The sequence below is a fragment of the Dromaius novaehollandiae genome, chromosome 10 (assembly GCF_036370855.1).
Source record: "Dromaius novaehollandiae isolate bDroNov1 chromosome 10, bDroNov1.hap1, whole genome shotgun sequence".
NCBI lineage: Eukaryota > Metazoa > Chordata > Aves > Casuariiformes > Dromaiidae > Dromaius > Dromaius novaehollandiae.
Window position 1 is genome coordinate 8,029,674 of NC_088107.1, and position 21,605 is coordinate 8,051,278.

Here is a 21,605-nt window from a genome sequence, read left to right on the forward strand (position 1 = left end):
CAGAAGAAATGACGTGTGGTACTTGGTGACTTTCCCCTAGCACAGAGAGTTCAGACAGGGAGGGCTTTCACATTAAAGCCCACCACTCTTTTTACGGCTTCGTGCAGTTAACAAAACAAAAGGAAGAAAAATCTGCACAGCATTTTCCTTTGGTGACTTCAGGACCGTGGGAATGAGCATGTTCCAGGCTGCGTTCCTCACCATTAACCTTTCATTCTGACTTGTTGCTATGCAGCACATTGATACCAGTGTGAGAAAAACGTCTGACATTTTTGCTATATACAGTATAGCTTATGTGATTGAGTGTATTTCTTTTTTTTTCTTTTCTTTTTTTTTTTTAATCTATCTCTGGGAGCTATTGTTTTATGAGAGATGTTTGTTAAATACAACTTGGGCTGAAGAACTTGCTATTGAAATATGGTGCTTCCTCCTAGTGATTAGTGGCTAAAAGTTGGCCATCTTATTTGCCTACTTCCGTCTCTTTTTACGCCGTTGGGGTTGTTGAAATTACTTGAGAAGAGAAGTCTTTTCACAGTTCCTGATTACTGGAACCAGCACAATCAATTAGATGAGTGATTATTTTCTCCCAGAAGAGAGGGCAAGCTGGTAACTCTTAGCCTGCTTTTGTGTCATGCGCGCGGGGCACACAGCAACTCTGACAGCATCGGCAGCGATGACCTCATCTCCCTTGCGGGATCTGAATGACTGAATTGCCAAGAAAGGAACTGAAAAGCTTCTGTGTTCCCCCTCAGCCTGTAAAGGAACCGGCGTACTTCATGGGATTTCCGTGAAGAGTAATGCTTTCCTACCGTCCCTTAGCCTAACGTCCTCGCGCAGCGCGGGGCTCCGCTCGGACAGCGACATGAGCCGCGAAGCCTGGACCCACAGCGGCGGGGAGCGATCCTGGCTTTATCTGTCCTGCTGGTCCCGAGCAGACCTGAGTCACGAGGGCAGGGTCCCTCTGCCTCCTCTTGCCGATATTAGTAGCAATAACCCAGTCTGACTCCACTTCCCATTCAAAGGGAAGGTAGATTATTGCTCTCTATTTTTCCTTTGTTTTTAATGGGTGTTTCGTTTTGATCCACGACTTTGTTGAGTGGGATGCTGCATAGAGATGGTTCCTATCCCAAAATGCAGCTTATATCAGGGACAGATTCAACAGGACCTCAAGGAAATGTCTCATTCCTGACAAGTCAGCTAGCACTGTCCAGAGCTGGCAGTATGAGGGAAGAGATTACACCTACCCTACGTATGTTTTGAAAGAACTGTTTGGGTCACACCATCTTCCATGTTCATACTTCATTTTGGAGATACTCAGGAAAAAAAAGAATTTCGTGGTGAAGGGGGCTGTGGGATGAAGCAAGTGGAAGAAAACAATCGTTTTATCCTTCTATTTGGTGAGAGAGATGTTTGTCCAATGTTATTTCAGCACTATTATGATTTTAATAAGAGCATGACTTCTTTCAGCCTAGCTCTTCCTCCTCCTCCTCCTCCTTCCTGAACTCTACAGTGCATCTGTAATCATGTGTTTACATTGTATATTCGGCCAGTTGCCTTGGAAATGGTTGTGGTGACTCATAGCTAGCGTTATTTGACCTCACTGCAGGATTAGCCGTGAACAAGAGAGAGCGTGTGGGAGACCAGTCCTTGTTAAAACATCCTAGCCTGGGCAATTAGCAAGTACTGTGTAGTTACAGAAGTGAAGGAAACTGTGCAAAAATCTTTTAGCCAAAAGCTCATCCTTCATTTACAACTTTGAGCAGCTTTCCTTTACCTCTGCAAGGCAAGACATGTTGCACGTCCCTGGGAGCACAGCAGCTTCTCGAACGGTGGCCACTGTTGGGTAGATGAAGGAACAGCCGATTAACTCAAGAGCATGCCGAGACCCTCAGGCAGCCTGCCTTAAATCTCATATACTTTTCTTACAAGCTCTCATCCGTATCCCAAGTCTTCAAAGTTTCATATGGTCCCCAGCAGACTTCAGATGAAGTAATCTGAGTGCTGGGGCTAAAAGGGGAACTTTAATTCTGTTAAAACTAGTGTAAAAACAGAAATTGACTTTTTTTTCTTGTCAGTAGAAATCCAAATGTATTGGAGATGTGTGGAGGTGTAAGAAACAGAGAAATGAATTGATTAAATTTGCTGCCAAAATTAAGTAGAATGTTTTAGCGAAGCTTTCAAAGGAGATCACTTTTATTTTTTAATCATAACAACATAATGTGGTTTTAGGCAAGAAATTAAAATGCAATGGAAACATAAACTGTCAGAATACCTCCTAAATTCTCACTGTATATGAAAATTCTCTATGTTCTCAAAGATTTTCTCTAAAGGAGAAAGGTTCCTGTTCAAAAGGAAGCTTTTATTTCTGTACATAATAAAATGAAAGAAAGGACTTCTGATTGTAAATTTATGGGAGTAGCTTTTCCTTAGAGAAAATTTTAAATTTAAACACTGGATTTTACATTCTGTTTTGTAGTTGGCTTGCATTCTGTATCAGACTGTAACTCCCAGGCTGGTGGTTTGCCCTGGCAATGCTACCTGTGGAATGATGCTGTGGAGTCTCTCTCAGTTAATATACTAATAAGTAATAAATTATACAAATTTGTAAGGAAGAAAAATTAGGTTTCATTTTCCCATTGCTTATGTTGTGATTTTATAGAAGAGATAGCTTAAAAAGTATCTGGGGGCTTGGTAGAGAGCAAGCTGAACCTGAGCCAGTGCTGTGCCCTGGCAGCAAGGAAGGCCAGCAGCATCCTGGGCCCTATGAGCGGGAGCATAGCCAAAGGATCGAGGGGGGTGACTGACACCCCCCCCCCCCCCCCATCACACTCATTAAAGCACATCTAGAATATTGCATCCAGTTTTGGGCATCTTTCCCAGGGCAGGAGAGATGCTGGTAACCAGAGCGAGTTCAGCTGCAGGCTACTACGATGGTTGGGGCTGGAAGACCATGGAGGAGAGGCTGAGGGAGCCGGGCTTGAGCAGCCTGAAGCAGAGGCAGCTCCGGAGCACCCCACAGCAGTCCCCAGGCTCCGGGGAGGTCCGCGAAGAGACATGGCTGGCTCTTCATGGTGGTACCTGATGAGAGGACGTGGGATAAGGGGCATGGATTGGAAGGAGATGGGTTCAGACTAGATATCGGGGAAAGCTGGTCCATGGGGAGGATAGTCAAGCAGCGGAGAAGGTGCCCAGAGAGGCTGCGCAGCCTTCATCCTTGGAGGTTTTCAAGGCCCGACTGGATAAAGCCCCGAGCAACCTGGTCTTGTCTTATAGCTGACTTTGCTTTGAGCAGGACAAGAGACCTTCTCAGGTCCCTTCTGGCATGAATGAGCCTGTGAGTCTGTGACTGTGCTGCATGGCAGAGCTAGCGGTTCTTCAGAAGGCAGAGATGCTTTCATATGTATGCATGTACGTGTATGTGTGTGTGTATGTATGTGTGTGTATATATATGAATATGATATTGAGATAAACTTGGGATGGTAGGTGGGTGAAGGGTTTTGAATTTAGTTGCGATTTAAGTTTCCATCGAACGCTGAATGTGAAAGTTCCTTAAAAGCACCTGATTAGCAATGGAAATGCAAGATTTGACATTGTTTATAATACGTAATATTGGGGCTGAAAGGTTGAGTTAATGGAAAGATGCAACTTGGAAATGATCACATCAGTCTGAAGGAGGAGTCATGACACTGGGAAAAACGCCTAGGAGTTGGTTTGTCAGCAGTATTCATAGCTGACCAAATGGCACCTGTCCCTTACGTAAGGGTGGCAAATAAACCTTCATTTCCAGTGTTATTTCCTTTGCTTACTGCTGAGATGATGATTAATAAAGATTTGTACTTCAAGCTCTGGTTTTGAAAGGCTTGAGAAAGGTCACCAATTTTTCTACATCCTGAACCGGCTTCATACCTATTTAATATTTATGATACCCCTGTTTTAGAAACCACAGTGGCAGAGACAGGATGTCCTAGTACCCTAAAAACTGCAGACTCTAGCAGAGGCTAATCAGTTTTTCAACAGGAACATTTAGTATTTGATGCTGTAAATTTAAGAGCATGCCTGTTTCTTAAAGCCAGTGTATGATGATTTCTTGTGTTCCCCACTGAATTCTGACTTGGAGCAAAGCAGCGCAACTCGGACAATTGTAATTATTACTTAACAGTATGAAAATCAATCTAGTAATGATAATCCTCTTGCTCCTTCTGGAGGTATCTTCTTATTGGCACCATTTTTAAACCTTGTTACTGTGGGCATGTAGACTGATCATCATTGCTGGATTTTGCTGTAGCAGGTCAAGATGTTGCCCGCTAGCTGGAAATCACTCTTTCCATAGCTCAGACAAGAATATGTGAGCGTTCTTTATCTGCTTCAGTACAAAGTCAGCTAGATTTGCCTAAACCAGTGAAAAATAGGTCACCCTGCTTGAGCTGCTGTGGTTGACCTGCTGCAGTGGCTGGGGACCGTTCGTACGAGGGTTTCTCTGGCTGCGCTGTGGCACTGGGAGCCTCGGAGGAGACGTGAGCTGCTGGAGGGCTGTTAAGAGGGTAGGGAGGAGAGTGGTATCTTAACTCTAACATATGTCGGTAGAGCAATACATGTTTGCCCCCTTAGGACTGCTGAAAAAATAACGTTCGTCATGGTGCGTTCATCTTATGTTTTACTTGATGTTGCTTTCTTGACTGGTTTGGATTTCCTCTCTTCTGGTAGTTCTTCATGCAGTTCCCTGGCTATGTGTTTTGCCATGCGCTTTGTACTTTTACTTGTCTGAGACTTGTAGCCATTGCACTTACTCTTCTGAAGTTGTAGCAGTAAACAATCTGGTTTTTCTTTTCTTTTTTACATTCCATGAGGGTGCAAAGCACATTAGGACTCTCGTCTGATTCATTTCCTTAAGATTTTAGATCTGAAACTTCTTGTGTACTAGGGGCGGACATTTGAAGCCTTAGGCATTTTTGATATGTGTTCAAAAATACAAGGGAATAAGAATCAAAGAAAAAAATGGCCAGTGCAGTACCAATGCTGCTTTGCCCGCTGTGCCAAACCACCTTTGGCTGTCGGTCGCGTTGCCTCTCGTGTCGTGCATCTGGGCTAGCCAGCAACTTTGCTTTCTGGCGCCTCGGTCCTGTGCCTCGTGACCACTCGAATGAAGGGGAATTACAGCCTGAGTGCGTGTCAGCAAATTCAGGCTACCTTGAGACTTCTGTCTGCAGACTGTAAGTGAAAGGAGGAAGCCCTGGGGGTGGATACTCTGCCAGATGTCCCTTCTGGTTTTAAAAATGGAAGAGGACGAAGGCCAAGAGTATCTCTTGTTCCCGAGTGAAGCCACAGAAAGCAATAGGCAGCCAATGCAAGTTGCGGATCCTGGGTAGCAAAGTATCCATTAAAAACTATACCGTCCCTTTACGCTGATTGAAGTATACTTAGATGTTTACAGCTGCATGTAGGGTCAGGCTTGAGGTGAAAATGTTCTGAATTCTAATAACCAGGTATATGTGTACAAAAGAGAGTCTTTTGGTCAGGGAAAAGATTATAAAAATGACTTGAAGAAGAAAACCTGCTAACTGCGGGTGCCATAAGGTTGTCTGGCATACTACTGGAGAGAGGAGGCAGGGATGGGGCCCAGGAGGCTCCCGGGATTTGGGATGTGTCCTGGTTTGTTGCCTTGTTTGTATAATAGCAGCATCTACCAGCTCCTGGTAGAGGGGGTTGAGAGGAGCCCAGCAGAGGCTGGTAATCCTTCACCGGGAGATTAGGTGGGTACGGTTAAACCTCTCCTGTTGGTGTTGGGGAATAACAGCGGATCTCACGATCTTTCCAGCCAAAGTGCCTGAAGAGGGCAGCTGAAGTTGTAGCTAGGTTTAGATTCAGAAATCATTCAAGAGACAAAATACTTGTGTTTTGATCTTTGTACTTGCTCTGAAGGAGGGGGTGGGATAGTTACACTGTCCCGCTATTGACTGTACTATGAATTTAAGGGGAATAATTTCCCCTTGTAAAAAACCAGATTTCCGGTTAAGCTGCTCTGTCATAACTGAAGCATCAAAATAAGCAACTGAGTCACAAGAATTAGGTAATGACTGATGTTTCATATGCTCTCAGTAACTCTTTTGCCAGCCTGAGTACAAATCAAGTTGCATAGTCCAATTAAGCTTTCTGCTTGCCTTAGTGTAAAGGTGCCAAACACTTATTTTGTCATTGCTTTCACTTTCATTATTAAGATGCATCAATTTTGAAATGATCTGCTCCAAATTTTCCATAATTTGAGGTATTTTCCTTGATAGCGGAGGCCCTTAGCAGTAGGGCCTCATCAGACACGTCACTCCCCGTCTTTGGGCCCATCTGCGTGGCAGACGGAGCTGCAGCTGTAGTGGGTATCTCACCACTTTGGGTATCATCAGTTCCAAAAAAAACTGTGGCAGCTGGAGTTCTGGTATCAAGAAAATACCAAAGGTCTAAGCAGAGAAGGATGTAGAGAGCAAATCACCTCTGCTGCTGCAGCTGAACTGTTGTGGCTACTGAAATTACACAGCTTGGGACTAGCACGGATGTGTCCACTTATGTCTCATTACTCTTCCCAGTTAATGTTAATCATAAACTGAGCTTTTCAGCAAGTCCTCATTAGTGTAATATCTGAGAGTGCCACAATCTTTAATATATTTTTCTTCCCAACATCTCTGCAGGTTAGGGAGGGTGGCTGAGGCGTTGAACGGCTAAGCGATGAGCCCATGGTGGTATAGAAAGCCGATGGCAGAGCAGGGAAGTGAAACTTCCTTGCAAGGCAGCAGCCTGCTCGCTTGCCTCCCTGCCTCCGTTGATTTGGCAGCTCTTCCCCTGCTGCAAAAATCCAACCTCGAATCAAGATCTGGCAAACAAAGCAGCAAAAAAAGGGAACGACCTCGTCCTTGTTCGTATGAGTCAAAAGCAGTAACCGCAGCATGCGTTGGGCAGTGCAGGCATCTCGGGCTCAGGGAGCTCGAGACAGATTTTGGGAGGACTTGACCAGCTATGTTTTGAGGAACTGGGAGAGGAAAGCTTGCAGGGCAAGCTTGCGCGCTGTGACCTTCTGTTTTTGTGTGCTGCATATAATGCAAGTTTGTCTACTGTCAAGATAACAGTCGTATTGAGCACGAATTTTGGATTGTGTTTGAATGAATGACATGTAGCATCTGGGAAGCGCAGAAGAGCTCAGTGGAGCAAAACAGGGAGAGACTGTCTAGTACTTTAAATCCAGTGCTGCAGTAGCTAATAACCAAGCAGGTGAAGGAGAAAAATGTCAGGTCTGTAAGCCAAGTCACTGAAACAACGACTAGGGTGGTTTTGTGAGATATAGTTACCTATGTGTGCAACTGCAATTTGTTGCATCGCTCTGAGCTTTTTCTGTAGGATACCTAAATCGCTTTTTCTCATTCGTTGGTCTCAAAAGGTGCAGGATTCTTGTTTGGGTTTCAAAGGGGAGGAGGAGAAAAATTAGAGGCACAAAAAGGGCCTGAGAGATGCCTGCTGCTTGCCAGCAGTTTCCAGAGCTGAAACACTCCTGTTTACTCCAGCTGCCTTGACTCACAGTGATCTTTTTGCCTGTAGCTAAGCAGAGGTGGAGAAGCAGGTTCTGTCCTTTTTTTAATTCCTGTAGTTCTTTAGATTTTTTTCTACTTTGTTTCTGCTAGTTAAAAGGATAGACTGAAATGAATTTTGATTAACTGGGAAATACCTTCATTTAAAACTTATTCCATTTTAGTGTGAAATCCTTTACATGTGTTTATGCTTTATTCTCTTCTACCACAGGCCATGTTTTCCCCTAGGAAATAATTTTTCATAGAAAAAGCGCTGTTTCATAAAATACAATCTTTGTACTGGTAGACCAAAAGGGTAAACAAGTTGCATAACAAATGACCACTTGGCAATACCAGTTGTGGATTTGTTTTAAAATACTCTTAATTATGAAACAAAAAAAAATCCTAAAATAGAATAAAGCAATGTAGCCAACAAGACTTTTTGCAGTCCATCCTCTTTGTTATACTTAATTGCTCTAGGCGTTATAATTAAAAGGAAATGATGCCAGTTGTAGATGACATCAGTCACAGGAAAAACTGATCAAATCTGTACTGAAATTATTTATGATGTAATGTGTGGGGTCTTACACTTCTATAGATTTTCAAGACATGTGCAGCATGGAGGGACTTTAAAAGCCCTCTGCACTCTCTGTATTAATAGTTGAGGGTTTAAAGTGGAAAGCAAAGTCTCCAGTCCATGGCTGGTCTGTGCCTATGTGTTTCATAAGGTCTCCTGTGTTGCAAGAGTGAATACAATAGCTGTGTGAAGTGCACACACGCTTCAAATACAGACTCTAGTTTTTACAACTAGAATTTTGCATTTCTGAAACAGAAAAAACCCTCTTTTATCTGATCCCTTCACTTCCCTGCGTACAAGCCACCAGATGGCAACATCTCTTGGATACAGAGCCCAGATGTTGCATGAAATTCATGACATTATTCCCTGGCTTTCCTCTTCTGCTTAAAGCTCTTTAGAAGACCTGTTTAAACTCAGCCCTGTCATGGTAACTCAAAGGATGCAATTAGCCCAGGAGTCCTTAGTCACCTACTAGGCAAACCTAAACATGTGCTTCCAGTCGGGCTTTAAATAGCTGCTCAAGCTCGGGGCCCATTGTTTGAAAACTTAAATGTGAATTCTGAAAATAGGAGGTTTGGACAGGATTTCCACTTTTAGAGGAGTAGGAAATGAAATCATGCTTTAGTAAAGCTCTGTTTAGGGGCGACAATGTTTTGTCTCCATGTGCGCCTTGTTTAATGATAAAAAGTCTGTTAAGAATTATGCTGCCACCCTTTTAAACACACCCCAGATCAAAGGCATGGGTATGGATTAGATGGCCCGGTTTAAAACTATAAGTTACCTTGTCCATTAATTCGCAACAGCTGCAGAATCTCCACCTTGTCCTTCTGCTCACTGTTTTCCAGCATTATCGCGGAGAGGAGTCAGTGGTATCACAGTGATGCATCTCATCTCTTCAGGGATAAGTACATAGAACGAGGGTTTCTAGACCTTTTTTTGTTTTCTTTTGTCCTTGTGTATTGCCCAAAGCAAGTTTGAGTAAGTGGCCCAGTAAGGAGTTCTTTGGTTTAAGAGTTGTCTTCTTTTAAACAAATTTTAAAGTGTGTCTTTACGTAAAGATGAGAAAGCAAAGAAGCTTTATCACGTCGGAAACAATTACTGCACCCTTCTCTGAACAGACTGAAATGATTTTATAATTTCTATGTTTTTCTTCCATTATGTTGGCACATCTCAAAGCAGCTCTAAGTAGTGAATTGTTTCCAAACTAAATTAAAACTAACTGAGAAATAAATGGAGAAATGGATTGAAATGCAACTTAGGAAGAACTAAATGGTGGCTTATTTCACTTTTATCACAGTTAGGCCAGCATATAAATGGCCTAATTTTGTGCTGTGGCAAAAAAAAAAAAAAAAAAAAGACTGAATAAGAGAAGCCCAGCTCTACACATGAAAAAAATTTTCTGGGCAGCAAACCAGTATGGAAGCTGGCACGCACAGTCTGAGAAGTCAGCAAGCAGCGATGGTAGAAACCGTGTCATGTGTGTCAGAAGAGTTAAAATTCTGATTGGATTATTTTTGCGTGATAATAGTGTGGTGATGTTCGGCATTTTATCACTTGCTTTTAATTGCTGTTTTGGTCAAAGACTTCTGGAGAGGCATGGGAGAGTCAGGAAGGTGTCATCTAGCATCGCAAACCTGACGGTGCTCTAAAGCAAAGAGCACTTCGCTTGCCTTCTCGCGGTGCACTCATGTGCGTGATTTATTCAGTCACATGTGTTTTCAGCCTTCTAAAATGCATGTCTTTATAAACAGGCTATAAATAGACCGATCATTCTTCCTGACACACCCGGTTTTTCACCTCTTAATGAGTCAGAGATTTTTTTTTTTTCCTCCCACTTCTGGGCTGGGAAAGGTGTACCAGGGAGTACAGCAGTTGATGATTAAATGCCCTGGTGCTTGCAAAGCTGCAAAAACTGCATGGTGAATGCAGGAGAAATGTTGCATACCAGGACTGCCTGTTTTGGCAAAGTGCATGGTTTGGTACTTCACCTATGGAAGAAAAGCCCTACTCTCCACCAGCTGAAGCAGGAGAGAGACAATTGAGAGTAATGGTGTCTATGCTCGCTCTGCCCTGAGCTCTTTGTGATCTTGGGCAGGTTACTTAGCCTCATAAAAACAGATTTGGGCTTGTTTTACAGATGATAACCACTTATCTGCTGAGAATGCCAGAAAGCTTAGCTCACTCTCTCTAAAGCTATTTAACATGCTCTGGAAAAGGGCTGCTGAAGTTCAGATATTAGTCCAGGGGAAGGAAGCAAGGGTCTTTGATGTGGAGAGAAGTGTTGCCCCACTGACGGTTCCTTCAGAAGGTTGTGTGTGTGCATTCATGTATTTGAGACATGTTTGCTTACATCGTTCCTGTAGCTATTTCAAAGCAGGGGGCAGAGACCTCTTGAGCAATCTTTTAGTATTTGCCGCGGTTGTTACTTAATTGCTCCTCTTTCTTTTGAACTGTTTGCCAAAGTCAGAACCTGTCCCAGCCTCTTCCCCCCTCCCAGAGTCTGACATCTTGTCAGATGTAGGGAAGGAGAACATCAAAGCACTTTGAGGGGTTGCCCTTTAGAAGAACATTCCCCTCGGTTTAGCAGGACACTTGTTTGAACCTATTAGATGTAAATGAATTATCAGCTCTGTCACTTCTCTTTCAAGGCTCTATTAGGTATTCGTGGGAGTTTCAAGAAAACCATCGCTGGCTACAGATCAGAACATGACCGGTTTGTCATCTCCCACTGCATCGCATTGATCACTCCTGAAGTTGGGCTCACCTTTGGTGCAGGAAGCCTGGCATTTCTCACGGGTGTAAGGGGACACTGGTCAGCATGGTTCCTCCTTGTCTGATGGACCAATTTCTCATGTTGTTGTCAGGAGTGAGGAGCCTTTACTGTCACACAGGTAGAGGAATTGTTTGGTCTCATGCCAAGGAGGAGGAAGCGACTGTCCTGCACTCTTCTATAACCGCTCGTGGGCCGGGTTTGCCTGCAGCTTGAATCCTGGAAGTCAACAGGCTTTCTGGCAGAGTAGCGGTATTCTAGGTTATTTTGCAGATGGGATTCTTATGGGAATAGGGAGAAAATAGTTTCAATCAAAGGCTTAGTTTTTCTCATGCTATTGAGGACTCTTTAATTATGCTTTTTTTTAACTTCTCATTCTAATGCACTTGTACTGCTTTGCAAGAGGAAGAGCCAAATTTGCGGCACTTGAGTCAGTTTTCGTACTATACCACCATATTTTTAACAGACTACATACATCTCACTGTTTTTGTGCAGTTTTTAAACAAAATATGACAGTCTTATCAGATCCTTATCCTGATATCCGTAGGAGGGTGAGCAAAGCAAAGGAGGTGTAGGAGTAGAGAAGTACAGTGCTGAACTCCCCCAAAGTTGTGCCCCCCACCCCCACTTCTCCCTTGAAGAACTGAGACTTTCACTGTGAGGACGGATGGAGTTTTTGAACAGATTTCATCCAGGGCACAGAGATCGCTGCCTCCGCCAGTCGTATCAATGGTATTGTGCTCAGCTCGTACAATAAGCGCAGCATTCCCAGGCTCTCAGTTCTTTAGAAACCATATCCCGTGCTTTACTCCAAGTAAGGGTTAGCCACAACTTCCAAAAGCAGTAGAAATTGGTCTTCCTCCCCTTCTTTTTAGTTGCAGCGTTAGTTCTAGTACCTCTGTTGCTGCAGCATTCATGTCATCCCCTGATAAATGCCTCGTTTTGGAAGGAAAGAAGTTTTCTCACCTTTCAGCTTCAGAGCCCCCTAGTTGCTTTGAGCTGGTGCAGAGGTATCCTTGCTCGGTTTTGTCCTCCCCTTCTACGCTCGACTTTGATACTTTTCCAGTTGCATTTGCTTTCCTTCGGAAGCAGGACAGCATAGTCTGGCAATTCTGGTGCTGCGCACAGGATCCTAAGAGCAGTTGTGACTTTTCAATTAACTCCAGCATCATCTCTTTCAGCAGACGAGACCTGTATAAATGCCAAAAGCGTTAGAGCAGATTGGGAAGGTTTGGCTGAGCGTCTTTTCCTTTTGTAAGTGAAGACAACAGCAAGGGCCCCAGCACAAGAAGGAAACTTTCCCACTGACTGCAAATAGGGGCTTAGATTGAATTTTCAAGCCTTTAAAAATAAATTGTCATTTCGTATTTAATTAAGTCGGGTTTCCTGAATGCAGTAGTATGCTGAGGCCATGGGCAGAAGGAAGCTTTTCCAGTAATTGGTGAGGGGTCCATGCTGTTTTGGCAAAAGCAGCGGTGACGTCAGCCTAGCGCTGGAACGAGCAACTGCATCGAGCGGCGAACCCGAAACGCAAACCTTATTGCTGAAGGGACGCGTCTGACAATTACGGCAGCTGGGCATACTGGACACAGTATATTTTTCCTTTTAAAATTGCAGAAAGGTGTTGCTGGTTTGTTTTTTTTTATTATTATTTGACTCGTTTAGTATCTGGGTCTGTGAAACTGCTGCCGTGCTAGGGTGTCCTTTTGCTTGCCTCCCCTGCTCAAAATAAATAAGCTTAGAGTTACCTAACTGTGAGAACAGCCTCCTTGTTTTGTAAGGAAAGTGGCAATTTCCCTGATTTTATTTGATGGAAGAAGCTTAGTTTTAGTTTGTCAAGTGCAACCGAATACAAAGGGCAGGTGCAGCAGCGAGCGCGAGATGGGGCTGCGCGTGCAGGACACGTCTGAACAGATTACATTCCCCTAGCAATTATTGCTTCTTCGTTCTCTGCGTTGGGTGGAATTGCCATGTTTTCTGTATAAGCTGAGCACCGAGACAGCATTTGGAGCGTGTAGTTTTATAGCCCTCGGACTGCACGCGAGTTACTGGAGTCCTGTGGACCTGCAGAAGAAAAAGATTGTCTGACTGTGCGGTCTAGGGGGTTTGGACCCTAACTTCCATTCAGACATTAGAAAATCTTTACTTGAATTCCTTAGTAGTTGAATTTACCTGTGTCTTATTGAAACTGGTCTGGTCTGATAAGAAGGGCTTCTGTATTTCTTGGTTTATATCGCGGTAAACAGAAAAAAGAAGAATTACACATCTTTTTAAAATCTGCAAAAAACGTTTTGTCTCTAATAACATATGCATGTTCCTAAGTATGCATTTAAGTAATAATTGTGATTCAGTAATCCGTGGTTATCCGACTCAGTGCAAAGCGTGTGTGCGTCAAAGGAGTTATTCAGACGTGCTCTTCTGCAGCCTGTTCACCTTCTCCCTTTCACCCCGATGTCTCTGCTTGGTTTTGCAGGCCATGACTGCTGTGAGACCGTGAGGGTGGCACTCTGTGCCGCTCGGGAAGGCCACCCCGTCCTGCTTGTGGCTGAAGAGAGCTTCCAGTTCGTTCAGGACGAAGCCTACGACGCAGCGCAGTTTCTAGCCACCTGCGCCGGGAACCAGCAAGCGCTGAATTTCACCCGGTTCCTGGACCGCTCGAGGCCGCCCGCTGCCGACGTGGAGTTTTTGGATGAGAAAGTGGCCTTGGCGTTTCGGCACCTGAAGCTGCCGGCGGGATGGAACGTGCTGGGGGCGGATCAGGCCCTGAACGGTGAGATCTGCTGGGGCACGTGCACACGGGGGATGCACACGGGTTTCAGCATGGGTAAAAAGGCTCCTGCTTTGGAAACCTGTCTTGTAAAACGCGTGCTGGCCTTCGGGCTGGGAGGTGCGATGTGATGGACGCTGATTTGTCCCAGTAGATCTGCATCCTATGCTTTGCACTTAAGCCGCCTTAAAATACATAAGGCGCTGGTATTTTTTGTGTCTTCTCTTACATAATAGCGCAGGCTGATTTAAATGGCCGATGTTTTAATGCACATCCAGAAGTGGGGTTTTGTGCGTATACAACGGTATGAGTGCGTCAGTGTCACACTTCTTCTTATAAAGAAACGTCAAGGCTGGCCCGAAGTCTCTGGCAGCTGTCGAAGCAGCAGTGCCGGATCCCTGTGAGATGGTGTGGCGTGCCCGTGCACGTGGGGTGCTGCTTTGCTTGTCACCAGCAAGTGCGAGGAAGCGTATTGATAGATTTCTGGGCTGATTGCAGTGTGCAGAAATTGTTGCTGTAAATTGTCAGGGTAATTTGGCAAATAGTTTCACTTAAGAAATGTGGTTGCGAGGTGCCCGTTATCTTTTATGGGGTGAAGCGGAATATGTGGAAGAAACTGATGTTTTTTGCATTTTAAAAAGTTATGATAATGCAAACGTTTCTGTTCTGGTCTTCGGATCAGCTTTTTTCTGGAAGCAGCTTTATCGGGTAGGGTTTTTCTTTTTTTTTTTTTCAATGAGCTAATTATGCACAGGGAATTTGGGGGGATTTTTGTGATGGTGACAGAAAAAAGGTTTGTATGCAGAAGCATCCTTTTGTTCGCATAACTTTTTCTTTGGCAAATTGTATCTGCTTTGCTAGAGTGAGGTGGAAGAGGCGTCTCTGAGTTAGGATCGAGAACGAGATTAGAAAAATCTGCTTTGGGGGTAAAAAAATAACATCTCTTTGCTGGGGCTTGGGGGTTAATGAGTGTGGGTGAGGGAGAAAAGCGAGGCCAGTTTTGAAACTTGGAGCATGTATTACGCATACTCTGGCCGATGGCCCTCCAGTGGGACATCCTGTCCTGCATTGCATCACTACCTATGAACAGTTATTCCAATTCATATTTCACATTTAGCTAAATGTCACTACCAGCTACTTCAAATAACCTTCTCGAAGGAGAAAATGCTATAGAAAAGAGAACAAAAGGCAATGTCAGATCCCTTCTTGAGAGCCTGTAGCACTGCCTCTAAGCTGGCATGTCTGTGTGGACTCTTGTGGGCTGGAAACAAAACGCCGCTGTTTAGCAGAACCTCCGAAAGCAGGAGCGAGCGAGGGGCCTTGGCCAGCTCTCCAGGGACAGCAGCTTGGTGGGGAAGGGCCCGTCGGAGACGGCCGTTGCTGCAAAACGTGTTTAAAGGTTGACATCTCTAAGGAACAAAGCAGGAGCCTAGAGGTAATACAAGCAGTTAAGAAGTGGCTGCATTTCTGCAGGCAGGAGTTGGATAAAGGCTTTGTAGTCAAACATAGCTCTGGGCTGGTTTTTAAGGACAGGGTGGCTCTGTACAGGGCCTTTCCTTCCAGCTCGCTGCTTTCTCCTGTTTCCAAGTCTGACCAGTCTTTGAACAGAGGACAGGGCCACAAATTGCAGAGAAGCTACTAAAAGTAACACCCAGCACCGGCTGGCCGAGGTTTTTAAACTGGTCTTTCACATCAGGGTGCTGGCGCGGTGCAAGGCGCGTGGTTAAGGTTTGTCCTGCGGAGGAAAGGGAGGCATTTAATGTCCCAGGTGCTCCTGAGCGCCAGCCAGCTGGGCAGTCATATCATTAATACATGGCTTGTATTCATATGTTATTATTCCATGTGTTATTGCAGCATTTCCCCTCCCTCCCTTTTCCCTCCTTCCTTAACGCGTCAGTAGGTTCGACTTTTTAATAAGTAAAAGTGCAGGAGTAGTGTGGATAAAAGCTATGTAAGAATTATGTATTTGCTTATGTTTTATTTGACAAAGGTCTTCATTCTTTAGGAGTTTGCCGTTGCTCGGGATTAAAGGTAAGGTGCCCCCACATAACCAAGTTGTAAAGAACACATCCTTTCAGCTGCAGGTTGGAAATGCCTCTAAAATTATTTAAAATTACCAGAGGGCATTTGCAAACATTCCAGTGAAACACTTTTTCTTTTTCATACACAACCAATTTAACTATTTTCATTGGACTAGAGAAACTCTTGCAGATCCAGTAATCCCAGTAATCTTAATGTCTCACACTAGATTTTCTTTACATTTATTCCTTAGTTATCTCTTTTGCGATCACCTCATTAAATTCAAAATGAAATAAAATCAATATTTCTTCCCATGTTGTCATCAGTGCACTTTCAAAAACCCGTTGTGTTCACTTGCAGTATTTTATTTGCCTTTTTTCCATTGGCCTTGAACAAAAAAAGATGTTACTGCTTAAAAAGAAACTGTTCCAAAATTAAATGTGCTACGTGACATTAGTTAATCTAATCCATGCAGGTATTGGTTAACATTGCTCAAAATCAAATATTTATTAACTTACATTACTCTGGTACAAGGCCAAAATCATCAGTGATCACAAACCCCTAATCCTTCACCCAAAATCAGTTGGAAAAGAAAGTGGATTCGTTTGGACCTCAGCAAGCTTTGAATGAACCCTCTGTGCCAGGCTGAACACCCGAATATGCTTTTGGAGGATGGAGGCTTTGATGATGAGCTTTTCATTCAGCAGCTGGTGGAGTGGAGCGAGGAACCCAGTCCGGGGTTAGCACCGGGCTGGCGCTGGCACTCCCGAGGCAGAGAGCAGGGCTTTAACAACATAATTCCTGATCGGAAAGCTACCTTGGAAAACAGAATCATCTCTCTCAAGCTGTTTATCAGCTTAATATCAGTTTAGCTTTTCTTACTGTCTTTTCTGTGGAAAGATAATACTCCTGCCCAAATTTCTTGTTTGTAATTCTTTGCTTTCTGATCGCAATCCTGATTGCACTTCAGTAAGGTGTCTGAGTAATTATTTCTCCTTGGAATGTTTTCTCCCTTAATTACATATATAAAACCTATTTTTTAAGCTTTTTCTCATGACAGCTACTCTCAAAAGGTATGATCAGGTTTCGAGGTGTTTTGATCATTCCTGTGCAACTGATTGGAAAGCAGGAAAGAAGGGAGCCGTGGTGTTTTGGTCCTTCTCCAGTAGTGGCATTAGTTGGCCATGTTTCTGCTGCCTGGTTTGTTCTTAAGACAATGCGTATCTTGCTTCTTGTTAGCCTTGCCCAACTCCATCTCTCCATTTTTCTTATTTGCCCTGAAGCCACCTGCTGTGTAAGATACTTGAGATACAACCTCTTCCTCGCTGTTTGTAGAAGACCTCCAAGAATGGCTGTTTCTTAGCCTTGCAGCCTGAGACGAAAGACTTGAAAAGTCCAGAAGACCAGAAAGACTTGCAGCAATTCTACATGAAGTACCTGTTTACCCACAGATAGAAAATATTTTATGAAAATGTTAAGCTGTTGTGCCAGTTTTGCAGGTGAGGTTACAGGACTTTGGGATAGTAAACTGTCTTCCAGATCCCACTTGATGCCTTGCTAGCAGAACTTGGGATGACAGCTCCCAAGTTTCCTGGTCTTTGAGGTCCCTGGGCTCCATCCTCTCTTACCAAGACAGACAGAAGATTCACGTCCGTTTCGCTAGATTAACTGGATAGTAAAGGAAAGCGTGGCACAAAACACTCCTGAGAGCTGGGCAGATGGAGGATGCAGTGCCGCGCGGGCTGCCGAACCGCTGCTTGGGTCGCTGGGTAGCAGGTCTTTGCACTGCAGGGGCAGGACAGCTGGTTCCTGCGCAGTTAATGGCAGGCGATTTGCATTCCAGATAACGAGTGTGGCTGAACCCTCTTGGGCTGGTCTGACCTCCTCCCTGCATAGTTGCAATCCTCATTTCTTTTACCTATCCTAGGGCAGTTGTATCCTAAGATGAGAACGATTCCCTTACCCCCAACCATCCGCTATCCCTCTGCAGTAAGTGGTTCCTTAGAAGTGTTTCCAAGTGTGCCTTGCTCGTAATTTTCTATTAATCTATGTGAACTCAAATGGCATCCAGTATTTATTTCAGAATATGTGTAATTAAGCATTACTTTCAGTTGCCTTCTAATCATGTCCATCTTAATTATTACAAGTGTGTTGTAACTTTCTAAAGAACATCGTTGTTACTGCTGTCAAAAGTAAGGTTATTTACTGTTCGCAGTAGCATTTTTAAAGGCTGCTTCTTAAATTGAACAGATTCTTACACTTTTAATCTAGAAATAAAAATTTAACATATATTCTGAGGATATATGCAAACCATACGCAACTGTGCTTTTTCTATTTTAAATACTAAATTGAATATTAGCTAGAAAACTAGAACAGAGTATTTGGAGGGATTGGTAATGTTTGTGTTGTTTGTGTTCCAGTGGGGAAAAAGAAGAAAAAATCTAGGGAGGGTTTAAGGCTCAGGTATGAAAAGCTTAGAGAGTTTAATCCTTGTGTTAACTATCGGTAGTAAACAGAACACTTCCAAAAATTCTTTCAAGTAATATTTTGACCAAGTCTTTGAGCAGAAAGTCTCTCCATTTTGGTCATTAAAAGTAAGTAGTAAAATCCAGACCTATAGTTAAATTTAGGTGGCATGAGCTTTTCAAGACGGTACTTTGGGGAATTAGTTAATGCTTTCAGAGTGTTGTGGTGATCAGCCTGGAGAGAGAGCAATTCCTCACCGAGAGCGTAAGGAGAAGCCGTTCACGCAGAGCTCCTTGTATGAGCTGCAGGATGGTCAGCCATGATTATAGGCAGATAATCGGGACCATCTTGTTAGATAAAGCACTTAATAGCTCTGTAACCTCAGGAATGCAGTTCCTGACATCTAGAGTATGCACAGCTTCCCAGAAATGCTGCGTAGCTGAACATTTGTGTGCAGTGCTACTAAAGAAGTGAAACTCTGAGCTTGCCAGGTGGGAGGGAGGCAGAGAAGATGCTTTGCCTCTGGTCTGAATAGTGTGAATGGGGCTATGTGTTAGGGATTTAGTAACTCTGCACACAAAACCTGCAGGATTTTAGCATGCAGTGCAACATGAGTGTCACCATGATTAGAAGCATTTCATTGTTATTTACATAAAGAAAAGGAGAAGGGTTGAAGAGAGAAAGTAAAAGATGCCCCAAAAAGGTTTCAAATGTTTTCAGAAATAGTTAAGATGAAAGTTGATTATTAGCAACTAATTTTTTTTTCCATGGGAGGATGTTAGAGATGGAGCTGATGTATTCCACACACAAAGCTTTAATCTGTTCATGTGCGACAGTCTCTTTATAGTTTTTCTTTGAACCTTTCCCTGTAATAGTTGCTAGTATTCTTTTTGTTGGGTTTCATATCCTTTCCGGTCTGCTCCTCACCTTTCATCCCTGCCCAGTGATGTAGGACTATAAAATACATCAACAAGATCTTTCCTGTGGCAACAGCACAATGGGGTCTGATCAAGTTGGCGTAACTACAGTCCTAGATAAGATGAAAAACTCTTTTCCATACCCAAGTTTAACACCTTCTGCAGTTGCAGATGGAAACGGGAAGCAGAAAATGCTTATTCTTGTTCAGGCACTCTGTCTAAAATCTACTGCTCAACAGGAGAATCTGTGGCTGAGAAGTCGGTGGTGCAAGAGAGTTTCTGTTCCCTTTGATATTAGGGGGAATGGGGACATCGAGATCCTCCAGAGTGCTTTGAAAAAATTCTTGTTTATAAGATTAAAAAAGAATTACCAACAAATCTCTTATTAATTGAACTGGTAATTCCAAACACCATGTCTTTGCCTTGACCTTTCTCTAGCACTGTTGCTTGCTCATGCCTTCATCTGGGACGTCAGTGTTTGGTGAAGGCTTGTTTCTGTTTCTTCCTCCCTGCGTTTCTCGAGGATTGATCTGAGCAGTGAAAACTTCCAGCACAAGAAAGGAGAACAAGATTTTCAAGCTAGATATGATGGTAGATTTCAAAATTGCCAAGTATACATGATTTTGGAAGAGGCACGTATGAAGGCCACCACTACAGGAAGACTGATGAGAAGTTATTCCATGTAATGTCTCTTATGAGCAATCTCAGGGCATGGAGGATAAAGTGAGAAGCTAGGTGTGGTGTGCTCTAAATAAGGAGTGATTTTAAAAAGGAGTAGTGTTCTTTTCTGTTATTTAATTAGGATTAAAATGAAGCCCTTACTTAGGGAGCAGTTTGTGTGTTCTCAGATGTGTCATACCCAAACATTTATTTCTTCAGTGCTTATTTGTTTTGTGTTAATAGCACCTTAAGCCTTAATCCTTTGCAGTTAGCAAAGTACATTCGACAGTCCTCCATGAAAATTTTGTCCTTAGTTACCCAGACAAACTGTCTGTTCATGTGTCACAGCTGAAAAAAAAATACATAAAAATAATACATCTAAAATCTTAGGTTTTGCCAGCTGGATTAGAGTGCCCTGCCATTATGGGATAATAATCATATGTTTCAACTCTTGCCTATTACTAGGAAACGAGAAAGGAACAAAACAACCTTGGCCTTCCCAGTACTGCATGTCTTGTATTTCCAAAATTTCCTAATTATAAGGACCTTTGTATTGACATTCAAAGGACAGCCATTTTAAGATGAAGGACTTGTGCTTGATACAGCGTAGGAGGAGTTCTGGCTCTTCGTGTTAAAGCTTTTTTGTTTGTCTTCTGTGCCTGGGAGAGGCACTTTGCACCACAAAAGACATTGAAAACATTGTCTCAGTTTTCAGCATCCTGTGCTACAAGCTTCATCTCTTCACAGGTAGGAGGTTGGAAGAATTTGGTCCATCCTCCTCTCCCCTTCCATCCCCCAGCGCTCTCAGACTGGATGCAAACCAGCTCTCAGTTTGATCTGAGCAACGTCATAGAGACAGATGTATTTTTCACCGTATGTTAGTAGTTAATCCATCCACAGATGGCACGCGCCTTTCAACTCTAGCCGTGCAAGTTTGGGGCACTCCAGAACCTTCTAAAGCCATTGCCTGGAGCCCCCACAGTTGTTGCATGTACAGTACTTTGTCTCTTTGCTGCCGTCGTCCATGCCCATCTGTTGGGATGGCCTCGTGGCAGAGGCCTCAGGCAGAGCCTGTCAAATGGGGCTGGATAGTGAGTTTGTGTGTTTAATATGTTCAGGATGGCAACATGCCATGTGTGCTTGTCGAAGTCTTCTGCGCCAGTCGTTGCTGCTCAAAGGCACTGGAGCACTGCCACGTTCACTTCAGGAGCATATTTAGACACCTCCTTCCACATGCTGGGATTAATGGTCTACTAATTCGAAGATAATGAAGATTGTTTTAAAAAAATAGAGGAAAGGTGGGATTTTCAAAAGATGCAGTCGAATGAGCAGACTAAATCATATGAACATTTGGGATAGTTTTGGGAGGGCAGGGGCATTTCATCCAGTGAAATACGAGATTGGGAGAGGCACCCAATTGGATCAGTTGCCTGCCTCTTGCAAAGCTTGGAATTTGTATGCATCTTTACTGATGAGCCATGAGTTGGTGAGTAGAAGATAATTCTACTCAACAGGAAACATTTTGATCCAGGAACCTGCACTTAATGCTTTTCAGGTCTGCCCTGCTCAGTTTTGGTACAAGGGTGTCTGTTTCAGTTGGGAAGATGATGTTTCCTTTCAGTGAAGCAGCTAGAGCAGAAGATCCCATGATAGAACAGATGTGGCCAGACCAGTATAACACATTCTTTCATTCTACAGCAGTAATTTGCTCTGAAATAACTGGGTTTTTTGTACTTTTTGCTCTGAAATAAGTGCTTTTGTACTTCCTATATCAACAGTAGGAAGAGCTGTACCATTTTAATTATGCTAGCTAACTCTACCAGTTTATTAGTATGGGTAATGCAGAGCAGATTTTGTGCTAGTGCAAGTCCATTGAGTAATC

The 21,605-nt window shown here is 43.5% G+C and overlaps 1 protein-coding gene across 12 annotated transcripts in view; it reads left to right on the top strand.

The window, feature by feature from the left end:
* The window catches only part of AKAP13 (A-kinase anchoring protein 13), a 233,436-nt gene that overhangs the window by 86,632 nt on the left and 125,199 nt on the right, over positions 1–21,605 (top strand). For all 12 annotated transcript variants that reach the window (XM_064517213.1, XM_064517208.1, XM_064517212.1 and 9 more), the window contains one exon: positions 13,368–13,664. In XM_064517213.1, the coding sequence (XP_064373283.1) occupies positions 13,368–13,664 (297 nt within the window). The remainder of the gene's footprint in view (positions 1–13,367; positions 13,665–21,605) is intronic.